Raw genomic sequence first — 14,409 nt, forward strand, 5'->3', positions numbered from 1 at the left:
TCATTGTTTGAATCAGATCTGAACCAGTTCTCACCATGAGGCTCACATCATTTTCAGGACCATCATTTTAGCATTTCAAAAGTAAGTTGCTCAGGCTTTTGTTATTATTATTATTATTATTATTATTATTATTATTATTATTATTATTATTATTATTATTTTCCTGTTTATTTAAGAAAAATCTTTTGAAACTATTTACATGTATTGATTTTAAACTATAGGGGGAAAAACATGTAGGGAGATATTTTTAACGCTCTTTAAAGATCCTCTTACACAAAACTGACTCTTGTGATGTTTAGGTCATAATGTTACCTCCTCAAAAACATCCCTGCAGTTGTGTTTTTGTTTCATTCTCACACGTTCACACTTTGTTTTGTTTTTATACTCTTACTTTGTACTTGAGTAATATTATTTTGAGGCAATGTTACTCTTACGGCAGTCAAATTTTTTGCCTACTTTACCCACCTCTGCCAACAACCACCACATACTACATTCATATATAGGCATGGAGGGTGAAGTGTCTTGCTCAAGGACAGTCACTACTGCCCCACTGTTGTTAAGTAAAAGTTTTGTCTTCTTTTACCTCCATGATTAAGTCTATAAATGTTTATTTCAGATATGATTTTTGTGGTTTCTGTTCTTTGGTAATACCACTAGAATTACTTTGCTTTACTCACTATTAACAAATATTGAATGTAATAATAATAATTCATGTATAGGCTACAACAAATAGTCTTTCACTTATATTTACTGAAGTATAATAGTACCATTTTGAGTGGCCTGTTTATTTAGAGACTACTTTTTAACTGTTCTTTGGGATTATTTTTGAGGTTGTAATATTTTGGTTTTGTACTACTCCAACTGATTGTGTAATTTTAATTCAGAAAGTCTCGGGAGGTTCAAAAATCTAACGTAATGCCATGTAATTAAAAGCATCTTATCCAGACAGGGGTGCTGGTGAATCCTGGAGCCTGGAAAACTGTGCGTAAAAAAGCTGCACTTCAGGGCATTTCCTGTTTTTTTTTCCTGGTTTGGAGTCGACATGGAACGAGCTGGCACAGAGGACAAGAAAGTAAGTAAAAACACATAATCTGACGTAAATATTTGGACTTAATTACGATACAAACACGAAATCTAGCTCTTTACGTGTTGGTTTTGCGCTGTGAAACGTCAACTTTACGCATAGACTTTGGATACACGGCTGTTGTTACGTAAAGGACGCAGACACAGGAGAAGTGCTTGAACTCGCTGTAAACTACTTCACTTAGGAAAACGACAAACGACATGTATTTGTATGTTTACGTGATTGTTTTGTATTTTTAAGTGATGCGTAAAATCTGAGTTACGTTGGTCACATGACTGGGCCACCACGTAGTAGAGTGAAGTAGTCACGAGCGACCTTCAAGAAACACAGAGGTGCAGTGATTACTAAAGATCATTTTGAGTTTGCAAAAAAAAAAAAAAAAAAAAAAAAATCACTATTAATGGTTTACATACGGCTGTTTATAAGTTAAAATGGAGTTTAGGTGACTGGAAAACTTACTTTCAGTCAAGTGGAATCAAATAGCCTGTAGAAAAGGTGGTAAAGGTGTTGTGACAGTATAAAATATAGGTAGTAGGCTAGTAGTAATAGCAGTAGTAGGCTCTAGTGTATAGTAATAAAAGCTGTCAGGTGGTAGTTGTAGTTTGGCAACACCTGACAGTGAAATCCCACTTTTGCTGTGTCCTTGGGCAAGACACTTCATCCTCCTCACCTAGTATTAATGGCTGTTGTGTGTGGGAGAGTTTTGGTGGTAGTCAGAGGGGCTGATGGTGCACATTGACAGCCTCGCTTCCATCAGTCTGTCCCAGGGCAGCTGTAGCGTGTGGAGTGAATGAATCATTGTCAGTGATTATGAGTTTCCAAAAAATGATGTGTTTGTGGTATTAGGTTATTTATAATGACTGAAGTGAATTGAGTTGAGGTATTCCGCAATGTAGACTTTTCAGAGCCTTTAACCATGGGATAGTTGTTCTGTCGCTTATTTTCAAGACGCCATATTGCAGATCAACTTCTTAATTGATGATACACGTAGGATTCGGGAGCCTCACTTAGTTATTTTGGTACAAATGAAAGAAAAAATCCGCTGCTCGCAAGTGTGATGTACAGCTATCCATAGGAGGCTGTTGTGATGACGTTTATGGTGATGTCAGTTCCCATTGGACACTGCAGTTTTTGCACCAGTCAGCGGTCTTGATTCTTTTATTAATTTAGGTCAATATTGCGATTTAAAATGCCCAAACTATAAGATAATGATCCATGGGTGTCATAGATTATAATTATGTAGTAGATGCACGCACAATAGGTCTTCTTTAAAATTAGACAGTGGTTACAGCTAAATATATAACAATAATAATAATAGCTGATTGTATCTCCTTCACAGAGACCGGGAAGTGCAGCCAGTGACAGTCTCTCCAAAAATCTGGTAAGAAAATTATCCATAATATATATATATTTTTTATTTATTTTAATATTTCAACACACAGCATATTTGTGAATAATAAGTAGTTGAGTCTAAATTAAGCAGAGGAAATGCTCTTTAAACATAACCCAGCATGACTCATGTGGTGTAAAGTTTGTGATGACAGCTGAGTCCTACTGTTTAAACTCCGTTAGTCTCTGTTTAAAGACACACTCAGCACTGCCCTCCTCCTTGTATCACATCATTCACACCAGGCAGGAAGTTACACCTTTGTGCAGGTGTGTTGTCATGATACTGAAACTACACAGTCAATACTAGGAAACCCTATAGAAGGTAAGGTTAAGGTTCACTTTATGGTCCCTGTAGGGAAATATGCCCTCTGCATTTGACCCATCCTTCAGTGTCTCTGGGCCTGTCAGGAGCAGTGGGACCCATCTCCAGATCTTGAGCTAGTCTTGTTCAGGACCAGAGGTGGTAGAGTAGCCAAAAACTGTACTCAAGTAGAAGTACAAAATAGTAAAGTACTGTTACTTCAATAAAAATATTACTCAAGTAGGATTAGAGTGTAAAAATCCTCTGAAAAGTACAAGTTCTTAGTTACTAAAGCACACATCTGGCCAGGACTTCCTTAACTAGAGAGTTTGACCTATTCTGCATGTTTTGGGTTGCACCAAAGTGATCCATGAAAACCCACCCAGACATAGGAAGAACATGCAAACTCCATACAGAAAGGCCCAGGAGTCGAACCTAGAACCTTCTTGCTGTGACCTGAGGGTGCTAGTCATGTGCTGTCTCTCTGCAACTGTAAACTCAAGTGTTGTGGTATTTTCTATATTTGAAAGCTAATACCAGAAATACACATACAAAAACTTAGCAATTTAATATAAGGCTGAATGATCAGCCCCCCTCAGTCCCTCATATTGAACGATGACGATTTTCAATTTGATCTAATTTTGTCTTTTAAAAAAATCCCAGCAGAAATAATTCAGACTTTCAAATTAAAATTATTTAAAACAGAAAATAGTCAAATGTCTTCCTCCAAACCACAGGCTTTTACTGATAGAGGATTAGCTGTAGACCTCAACCAAAAAAACTGAATCTTTCATCTTAAATTTCATAAACTCTGTCCCCAGATACAAGGTAAACATGTTTAAGTCAAGTGTTCTGCTTCAAGAGGATCACAAAACAGAATGAGCCTCACATGAGTCTCTCATTTGGGGTGTCAGTTTCAAAGCTGAAATCCAGTTGGTTTAAACCTAACAAACCTCAGATAGAGCAGTACTTAGAGTTAGCATCATACCCCCAGGCCATGAAATCAGCTGCAAAGTATCAATAGGCTGATTCAGGGCTGAGCAATTAATTTAACTGTATTAAGTAGCCTGCAAACTACTACAGTCACAACTGAACCTGTGTTGCCAGAGCATTAAGCTGCAGATAGAGACACATACTAGTTTTTCTCATACTTAGTATATGGACAGGCCTCATGTGAAACTCAGAACCTCCAGAATTCAGTCACTGAGCTGCAGAGGCTGCACTAGCACTGATTGATGAGTGGCAAGTCCTGGGGTTTAGGGAGTGATTATTCAGATCAGAGAGAGTCATTTTAGACTTTAATTTGAGCTTTATTTCAACACAATCTGACCAGAAAGTTCTAATTTGGTTGGAACTACAACAGGTACAACACAGTGATTTGTGCTTTCAGTCAGTCAGTCTCACCCTTTTATTGAAAATCAAGCTCTTAAACAGGACCATGAACATTCATGTTGATCACAGTCTCCTGAAAATGTGTTATTTAAATTTGTTTTCTATTTTTTCTTGAGTAGCCATGGAAGCTGCTGAACAATCTATTGTAGAGAAACATGTAGAACACCTCCAGCTTGATGTCACTGCAAAGTATCAGAATGTCTTTAATGACATTGTTAAATCTGTTTGGAGTAATGCCTGTGTCTGTCTTGTTTCAGTCAGTGCCGTTCAGGGGACACATCTCTGGAGGTCTGCGTCCAGGGAAGAGGCTTCAGCTCGTGGGAATGATAGACCCAAAACCAGACCGGTAACTCAGATGCCATCCCACACTCCCTGTCAGTCAGATGCCCTCCCGTCCTAATGTATCCCTGTCTGTCAGATGCCCTCCATTTGTCCCTCCCCTTGTGTCCGTTGCCCTCCTTGTGTGTCAGATGCCCTCCCTGTGTGTCAGATGCCCTCCGCTTGTCCATCTCTGTGTGTCAGATGCCCTCCCTGTGTGTCAGATGCCCTCCCTGTGTGTCAGATACCCTCCATGTGTGTAACCCCCTGCTCTTGCTTGTTCTCCGTCAGGTTCTACGTGGCGCTGACATGTGGGATTGGCTCAGAGCGCCCCCCGGAGGATGTGGCCATAGAGCTGTGTGTGCGCTTCAAAGACCGTCAGGTGCAGAGGCGGGCCTGTGTGGGTGGAGTTTGGGGAAGCAGCCAATCAGATGCACCATTCTTCCCCTTCATCAGAGGACAACCATTCAGGGTCAGAGAGTGGTTTTTATGTTTATATAATTGGTTTGGTTTGGTGGGATTGTACCTATGGTCAATATTTATCTTAGTTTTACATCAGTTAATTGGAAGTTTTATTAGTCTAATCATCAACTATTGTGTAAATTAGATATATTGTGGGCCTTGTTTTCTTCATGGTTGTTAGGTACTAGTTTCATAACTGTTAGTCATATCTGCTGCCCGTGCCCAACCAGGAAGAAAAATTATAAACTTCACCAAAATAAAAATAAAAATAGAAAAGACAACATTTTTTAAAAGAAATCTTAAAACTAAACTGAAGAACAGGTCAAAATTCTGTAGTGGAATTTACTGCTTAAATGTCATATTGATTTAGTCTAGTCTTAAACCTGATTTAGTCCTGGTTTAATCCTTGCTTAGACCTGTTTTTGTCCTTTTTTTAGTCCTGATTTAGTCCTGGTGTAGTTCTTGCTTAGAACCAATTTAGACCTGGTTTAGCCCTGGTTTAGTCCTGGTTTAGTCCTGGTTTAGCCCTGGTTTAGTCCTGGTTTAGTCCTTGTATAGACCTATTTTAGTCCCGGTTTAGTCCTGGTTTAGTCTTTACTTAGACCTGTCCTCTCTATTCCAGTTGGAGATTCATTGTGAGCAGAGCAGACTTCGGTTCTTCGTTGATGGAGAGAAACTGTTTGATTTCTCTCATAAAATCACGTGTTTGAATCAGATCGACACTCTGTGGGTCAGAGGCAGCGTCGCTCTCACCAAGCTCGCATAAAACACAAACGTGAACAAACTTAACTCTCGTAACACTACAACTTCAGATCATTCCTAATATTTATTTTAAACTAACAAAAATGTATAGTAATGGAGTTGTTTATTCTACGGTTCCCTGTGTGTGTCAGATGCCCTCCCTTTGTGCCAGATGTCCTATAATATATAACTATAGTATAGAAGTAACTCATGTACAGAGACAAGTGTTATGGTTCAATTTCTGTTTTTATTTTTGTATTTATCACTGTAACTATATCATTAAACTGTATTCTGTGGTAAATTATAATGTATTAAGTTTTAAATGGAAAAAAAGGTTTTAAAACAACTTCAAAATTGTGAAAGATTTGGTCCAACAAACCAACTGGTCACTACATTTTTTTTTTATGAGCCAAAAGTAACAAAGAAACTACAAACATGACCACTGTGAAGTGAATATTTACAAAAATGTCCACTACCTCGTACCACACAGTATGTTTATAACTGCGCTGATTTGAAGGACTTTGTAAAAGAGATTCAGGAAAAAATGTTTTATATTTATGTGATATTAAAAAAAAATATTATCATGTCATTGTGTCTGTTTTATTGGTTATTATAATTATTTTCTTTATTTACTTGCCCAATAGTTCTGGGTTAGTTACGGTTTATTTCAAGTTCAAGTATTTAGTATTTATTCCTGGTTTAAATCTGGTTTACAGCATTGATTTAGTTCTAGTTTAGTCCATGGTTGATATCTGGTTTACCTCCTGCTTTTATTAGTTTAATCCTGGTTTAGTCCATGGTTTATGGCTACCTTAGAATTTATTTAGTCCTGTTTTAGAACATTGGTTTAGTCCATGGTTAATATCTGGTTTACTTCTTGGTTTTAGTAGTTTAGTTATGGTTTAGTCCCTGGTTTATGTTAAAGATATTGTGTATCGAACAAAGATATTTATTAAACTAAAACAAAAGATAACAGAGGCGATTGCAACCCTTGATGAGGCCATGCTACAGTGAACGTGGCAAATGTAGTACCATCTTGATGTGCTTCATGTGGCTAATGGGGCCCATATAGAGCATTCCGGGTCATTTTGGTGAAATTGCCTTTGTTCTGACCTCTCCAAATTAAAATAATCACCATTATTGAACCCTCAGTAGTAACTGCACTAGTTTGGGGTCTTTGTAAAGGTAACACCCTGTAGTTTTACCCACAGGTGTCAAAATCACTGTAAGTTTGTCTGCTGAGCATTTATACACTTTGGAACACACATAAAAACGCAAAACTGCTGCGTAAAATTACACTATACGCGCGCGTAATTTTACGCGCGGATCTTTATATCCAGTCTCGCCTTTTTACGCGCCCAGCAAACTCCGTCTGTTTACAGTAAACCACTGCATGTCACGCATCAGCGTGTTCCGCAGTTCACTTTAAGAGGAAAACATCACTAAACGTGTGTAATGTAACAGCTTGATTCTACAAGGGGGAGAGTGGGGCGTACTCTTTCAGTCATCTGTGGCACTCATTCACTATCCGCGGCTCCAGTAACCCACATCCCTTTGGCCAACTTTGGTTTCTATCACAAGCTAACAAGTTTGTTTTGCGCTGAGGAACAAAGTTGGCGCTGTCAGAAGTTTATTATGCCTGAAACTGACAAAAGAAATGCAGAGAAGTGACGGAACAGATTTCACTTTCCTGCAGCAGATTGGACATGGAGGCTCTAACTTCCTTTGTGGACATAATTTCTTGACTGGACTATATTCTCTGGACCTTTACGGAACGAATGAGACCAACTTTGTGTGAATATGTTGATGTTTGACAGAGCCAGAGCGCTCAATGGTAAGTGAAGTCCAAATCCACATTTCTGACTTCTCTGTAAAAACGGCTTTCCTGTCAGAACTGTGGTGATTACAGGTGTAAATGGTTTACATATTCAGAAAGATGAATGCCGTAGCTTTCATTTGATGTGTAGATTGTTTGTGTGGGTGACGCAGAAATACACGTACATTGCTGTAAAATTGTAACGTAAAGTGGTTAATTGAAGAAAATTGTTTCATTTGTGATTTTGTTTAGTTTTGTACCCTTTTCCTTCTCTGGTAAAAATGGCAGTGTCCTCCACCGTATGACACACTCTGCAGCCTAGAGCCGAGTAAATATGAATTGGTTCATAGTTGAATAGAACAATTACAGGATGTGTGTGTGTTGAGCCTCATTAAAACATGGATACTGTGGTTACTTGAGCATCTGTGCGGTGTGAACATACCATTGTATTGCAATATTGCAGTTACCGTGACATAAACTGTAAAGTTTATAATAAATACACACACTAAATTCACACACGTTTTAAATCACTTCATAGATTATTAGAGTTTTTTGTTGTAGGTTGTTTTATTGTGATTTTTGTAAAATTGTTCACATTAAATGCACCAATTCCAAGACTTCTCAATGCAAAACTGTTTCACCAACCAACCACATCAGAAATGCGATTGTTTGGTAAATGCATTTAAAAGCATTAAAACTGGTGATCAATGTTTGATTTGTTTCATCGCATGTAAGTCTTTAGGTCTTACCAAAAGACTTACATGCCACCCTACCCCTCTAAGTTGCAACAGTTTGTAGTTTTAGATTTAACAGTGAATTTACAAGGCAAAGTACATTAACAGTAGTATCTGTGGTAGCTGCATTAGCAGTTATGACAGTAAGAGCAGCTTACTATTATAAACTGCTCTTACTAGTCGTGGTGAGTCTAATTTGAGCTAATTTGAAGAGCTCTGTCTCTGTTTGGTTGCAGACAGTGTTTTAAGCTGCAATCGTTTTGCCTATGGCCTTGAAAAAAGGCCTGACACCTTTCTGAGGTGTACACAGCTTCTTCTTCAGCTTATCCAAGATGACTCTGTCCGCTGCTCCATCCTGGAGGAGATCCATGAAGGCTTCTCTGGGGTAGTACTTCCTAATCTTCTTAGACACTTTGTCAGCCACCTTTCTGATATAATCCTTATTCGGTTTGATAAAAAAGGGGCCACCTTGGAGCTCTTCCAATAACTGAGCAGTTATACGGTTGGCGATGGTTGGAATGTGTAAAGAGGAGCAGGTGGATACCTGCTCCTCTTTACACAGCTTAACGAGCAGTCTGATGGTCAAGTACAAGAAGTCCCGTCTGTCCCAGCTGTAGGTCTTATGTACCATGAAGGTACCTGAGACCAGACGCTCTTTAGCCACCTGGACGATGATACGTGTCAAGGAGCCTTCTACAAAATAAGTACAGATTTGTTTCTTTGAGTACTTCTTTTTCAGTTCCTTGATCACCTGCCTGGCTACTTTCAGAGCACTGTCAACAGATGGCACCACAGCAATGTGCCATCCCTTCAGTGCAGCAGCCAGGTCTGCTGCTAAGCACTTACGGTTGATTTTGAAGTACTTCTCATCCAGGTCGTATTTTTCATACACCTTGTTGTATTTCCCCACCCTCTCTACTATAGTGTGCGCCATAATCGTGAAGAGCTCCAGGTTCCATAAGCATTCCCCACTTTCTTCATCATTGCTGTCTTCACTCTGCTCATTGTCACTGCAGCTGGACGGTATCTTATTTATCACCGTTTTGGCCTGTCGGACTGAGGAAAGGTCACATGCCTTCTCATTATAAACCGGTGCTGGTGTGGTCGGCTTATTAACTGAGCAATGTAGGGGGGCGGTCTTCTTCATAGAAGCAGGAGGCATCACCGAGGCTTGTGACTTTGGACATTCTGTATTTGTGACAGGAGCTTCTCTAACTCTCATAAAACAGCTTTGAGGTTTATCTGTGTTGAGGTTGAGAACAGAGGCTTCTTGAGACTCAACAGAGACTGGTGTGGTCAGCATATGAACCTGTTCTGGTGTCTTTGCTGCACAATATGGGGGGGTGGTCTTCTCCGTAGAAACAGGGGGTGTCAGTGAGACAGGGGCTGGTGACTTTGGACGGACAGGGGACTTCCTGGGTACGGGGGCTCGTGGACAAATACTGGGCATAGTTGGGACAGGGGCTGGTGTCTTTGGACAGACAGGGGACTTCCTTGAGACGGGGACTCGTGGACAAATACGGGGCCTAGTTGGGACAGGGGCTGGAGTCGGCTGCAAGGTAGCTGGTATTATCTTTGTGACAGGGGCTGTCTTGGGCTTGCTTACAGACATTAGTTGGTGGATATTTCTATAAGCAAGGTCGATTTCCCCTCCGGACAGTTTTTGTGCTTCCTTTTGCAGCCACTCGTCCACCATAACTAAAACCTCAAGGATCTCATCTTTTACTTGCTGGAATATTTGTGCCTTGTTGTTAGATTTCAAGTGGAACTCTATGATGTTCGCCAGATGATTTATAAACTTGTCAATTCTATAGACAGTCTGATCAGACTGTGATATGAGGCGACCATAGAAGCACTTGATGATGATTGGCACTAGTACATCCCTCAGTAAACAATCCAGCCCCTCCATCAGTGCAACCATAATGTGTTCAGGGTGATTCTTGGAGAGAAAAGTCAGCTTGGTCAACAGGGCAAGCACTCCCTGTTTGGCCATTCTATAGAGGAAAAACTCCCTTATGGAGTTACGTACCCGCTCAACGTGTTTGCTCTCTGTTACCTGCAGTTCTCCAGCAAAATATTCTCTGTAAATTTTCTTGATCTTCTTGGCCGCTTCCTTTGTGTCATCGACCAAGCTTACCGCGATGTGGCATTTCAGAGTTCGGTTTAAACTTGGGCAGTCTTTAAGGACAAACAGTTGCTTATCATTCCTGTCTAGAATGTCAGCTATCAACTGAATCGTCGTCTTGGATTGAGCTGCAGAGTCAGAGGGTGGAAATACAGTCATATTGTGTGTTTCTTCATATGTCACTCTTTCCACCACCTTCTCAATGAGATTTCTGCTTTTGCAAGCTCCAGGGTGGGAATTGTCTGTTAAGACACGCAGTGCTGGCTTATGGTACTCAGCTGGTTTGGGAACAACAGGTTTGGGTTTAGTTATGACTGGAGGTTTAGAAACGTCGACTTGAGGTTTGACTCTAGTTTGTTTTTTCAGTTCTATTTTCTTTTCCTCCGTCAGATAGTCTGGATTCAAGTGCTGTGTCGTGGATGTTAATGTCTGGTCACTTATATTTCTAAGACGCTGTCTCACTTGGACTTGAGGTTTGACTCTAGTTTGTTTTTTCAGTTCTATTTTCTTTTCCTCCGTCAGATATTCTGGATTCAAGTGCTGTGTCGTGGATGTTAATGTCTGGTCACTTATAACAACAGGTTTGGGTTTAGTTATGACTGGAGGTTTAGAAACGTCGACTTGAGGTTTGACTCTAGTTTGTTTTTTCAGTTCTATTTTCTTTTCCTCCGTCAGATATTCTGGATTCAAGTGCTGTGTCGTGGATGTTAATGTCTGGTCACTTATAACAACAGGTTTGGGTTTAGTTATGACTGGAGGTTTATAAACGTCGACTTGAGGTTTGACTCTAGTTTGTTTTTTCAGTTCTATTTTCTTTTCCTCCGTCAGATAGTCTGGATTCAAGTGCTGTGTCGTGGATGTTAATGTCTGGTCACTTATATTTCTAAGACGCTGTCTCACTTGGACTTGAGGTTTGACTCTAGTTTGTTTTTTCAGTTCTATTTTCTTTTCCTCCGTCAGATATTCTGGATTCAAGTGCTGTGTCGTGGATGTTAATGTCTGGTCACTTATAACAACAGGTTTGGGTTTAGTTATGACTGGAGGTTTAGAAACGTCGACTTGAGGTTTGACTCTAGTTTGTTTTTTCAGTTCTATTTTCTTTTCCTCCGTCAGATATTCTGGATTCAAGTGCTGTGTCGTGGATGTTAATGTCTGGTCACTTATAACAACAGGTTTGGGTTTAGTTATGACTGGAGGTTTATAAACGTCGACTTGAGGTTTGACTCTAGTTTGTTTTTTCAGTTCTATTTTCTTTTCCTCCGTCAGATAGTCTGGATTCAGGTGTTGTGTCGTGGCCACCTGGGCAGGTTCGGGTGTCCACCATGCGGGGTGAACTGGCATTGTGGACTCTTGTGTAGGTTGTAAAATGTAAAAATGTTAAGTTGAAATATTCTCTCTCACTGCTTTAGAAGCTTTCTGTTATGTGTCACCTCCGTTTGGTTCAAATGTGGATAGATGGCACCGAATTTCAAGTGCTTTGATTCAAAGGGCTTTGTGGTTACCATGGTAACCACAAAGGGCTTTGTGGTTACCATGGATACGAAGGTATCCATGGTAACCACACAATATTCTAGGATCACATTCTATGGTGGAATTTGTTGTTTTAATGTCAGATTGCATCATTTGATATGTAACAGAATAAAATCTTGTTTAAACTCCAGTTAAGGGCTTTGTGGTTACCATGGGTATGCTGAAGTTTAGTTCAGATGTAAGTGAAAAAAGAAGGAACAACATCATAATGATCTAGAATCACTATAGTTCAACATTTACTGTTTTAATGTCATAATTTAATATGTTACAGAATAAAGTCTAAAGTGCATATACGACAGGTTAGACCCGGCTATTCTTTAAACTCCAGGTAAATAAAATCTAGATTTTCCTAATTTGACAATTTTGGTTTCTAATTTTACTTCCTGGTTGGACACTAGCATAGAAATCACAGCAACGTGACATGGCCAACGCAGAGTGAAAACTCGCTAATGATTCTAAGTGTTTAACCCCTTAACGCTCTGACGGCCCGCCCTCGGGCAAAGATCCGCGCCTAATTGCGTAACTTTATGCACTGTTTTGCAGCAGTTTTGCGTTTTAAACATGACATGACGAAATGGACAAAACAAAGGAAGTACGCGACCGAGGACACTGTGGATGTTTGTACAAGTTCAACTAGAGGTATCTTGGACCCGGAGCAGTTTGTGGAACCGAGTGAAGATCTCATGATGGACTCAGGAGCAGAGGGACCTTATGTTTTGATGGATTGGATGCTGTTCCTGATTGGTAAGCGTGGTTTATTCTGCTATTAACTTAATTGTGGGTCAAATGTGTATTATTTGTAATTATTAGCATTAGCTAATGCCAATCTGCACCACCACCACCAATCCTTCACTCACACACCACTTGGGTGAAGTGTCTTGCCTAAGGACACAATGACAGAAATTGATCCGAGCGGGACTCGATCCTCCAACCTCTGTCACAGAATGACTGTCACACTGTCACATGTACAGTGTATTTTTAGTTTCCAGTGTGTGTGTGTTCACTGTTTGCAGTGTGTGGTTTGTAAATATATTTACTTTGACCCATACCACTTGTTTTGAATATATTTTATGTACAAATACACATTATATATTGTATTTTTATATGATATGTAAATGTACAGTAATAGAGCAGCTGGGTGTGCAGATACAGATTCCTCTCAGTGTGTATTGGTCATTGAAACTGTCACTAGTTTATGAGTTGTAAAAATCAAATGATCGTGTCATATATTGAAAAAGAGTTACCGGACTGTCTCCCAGACACAGTAGGACAATCTCACTCAGTCACAGCAAAAGCTTCACACAATGGCTTTTACTCATAATACAAGTCAGAGCTTTATCATAAAAATGTTAAGTGTGTTTTCAACATTGGAGTTTAACTATGGCAAAACATGAGCTTCCAACCAAACCAAGCCAACTGTAAAATTAAATATTTATACTTCCAATAGCATTAACATACTACACAGGTCATGAGCAAGATTTTTGTCATTTTCATTGTATAAGTGGCTAAAGCACTTAATTAAAAGTCTTATAACACAAATGTAAATGCGGTAATTTGATTCTTTTAATAAACCATTTAACTTGGATGGATGTGATGCAGCATGACCACAGTGCGCATGTCTGATGTCGCTCACAGTGGCCCATGGGACACTCAGGGAGTTTGTGTGTTTGCTCAGACTCGTGAAAAATTTGAGGGAACATTGCCTGTTACCCAGCAAACATACTGTAAACAAAACCCATCAAATTTACACATGACACCATCACAATTTTGCTACTTGTAAAGTACTTTGAGTTACGCAGAAATACACGTACATTGATGTACAGTTGTAACGTAAAGGCGACGGCCCGCGGGAGGGCCGTCGGAACGCTAAGTGGTTGGGAAACCACTGAGTACAATAGAACAAGTCTGATTAATATAATCTTAATTGTCTTGGTAATACATTTTTTAAATTATAAAAAGACTATGCACACGCCACTCAGAGACATCAGGAGTCTAATCCACAACCTTCTTACAGAGAGGAGGGGAAAGTCTTACAGTCTTATTGTGTAAAGGTTATTTGAGCTTATGCAAACTCTATTATTGGATTTGATCGCTGTTGTTCTGCTAGCTTCTTGTTTATGTAAAACATCTGAGGCCTTGTCTGTTCTGGTTTAGGTTCAATTATAATCTGGTTGAGACAAGGTTTAGCGCTGCTTTAATCCTAGTTTAGTTCTTGCTTGGGGCAGGTTTATTCCTGTCAGTCCTGGCTTTGATCTGCCTTAGTGCTGATATAGACCTGGTTTAATTATTGCTTGGACCTGGTTTATTCCTGTTAGAGAGCTATCTTAGTCCTCTTTTAGTTCTGCTATAGACCTGGTTCAGACCCTGTTTAGTCCTCAGTCCAGCCCTATCTGTATAATAATAACCCTCACGTTTCCATGAAGTGCCCAAACCAGTTCAGGTATTTACTCTAATCAGAGCCAAGACTGTGGCCAGACCAGAGACCGGGGTCCAGGGACCAGACCAGAGACCAGCGCC

General features: G+C 39.8%; 1 protein-coding gene across 1 annotated transcript; it reads left to right on the plus strand.

Moving 5' to 3' along the window:
• Positions 1-1,023: 1,023 nt before the first annotated feature.
• Positions 1,024-5,803, plus strand: LOC117379037 (galectin-related protein-like). Its single transcript, XM_033975755.2, has 5 exons — positions 1,024-1,072; positions 2,424-2,465; positions 4,424-4,512; positions 4,776-4,956; positions 5,569-5,803. The coding sequence occupies exons 1-5, from the start codon at positions 1,043-1,045 to the stop codon at positions 5,710-5,712; spliced, it is 486 nt and encodes a 161-aa protein (XP_033831646.1). The 5' UTR covers positions 1,024-1,042; the 3' UTR covers positions 5,713-5,803.
• The last annotated feature ends 8,606 nt before the right edge of the window (positions 5,804-14,409 follow it).

This window comes from Periophthalmus magnuspinnatus, chromosome 1 (assembly GCF_009829125.3).
Source record: "Periophthalmus magnuspinnatus isolate fPerMag1 chromosome 1, fPerMag1.2.pri, whole genome shotgun sequence".
In the NCBI taxonomy this organism is placed as follows: Eukaryota; Metazoa; Chordata; class Actinopteri; order Gobiiformes; family Gobiidae; genus Periophthalmus; species Periophthalmus magnuspinnatus.

Bases quoted from the DNA above. Each gene is read 5' to 3' on its own strand.
- LOC117379037 (XM_033975755.2), top strand. From the start codon at position 1,043: ATGGAACGAGCTGGCACAGAGGACAAGAAA. The intron at 1,073-2,423 runs GTAAGTAAAAAC...TCTCCTTCACAG, and splicing joins CTGGCACAGAGGACAAGAAA to AGACCGGGAAGTGCAGCCAG. The intron at 4,513-4,775 runs GTAACTCAGATG...GTTCTCCGTCAG, and splicing joins ATAGACCCAAAACCAGACCG to GTTCTACGTGGCGCTGACAT.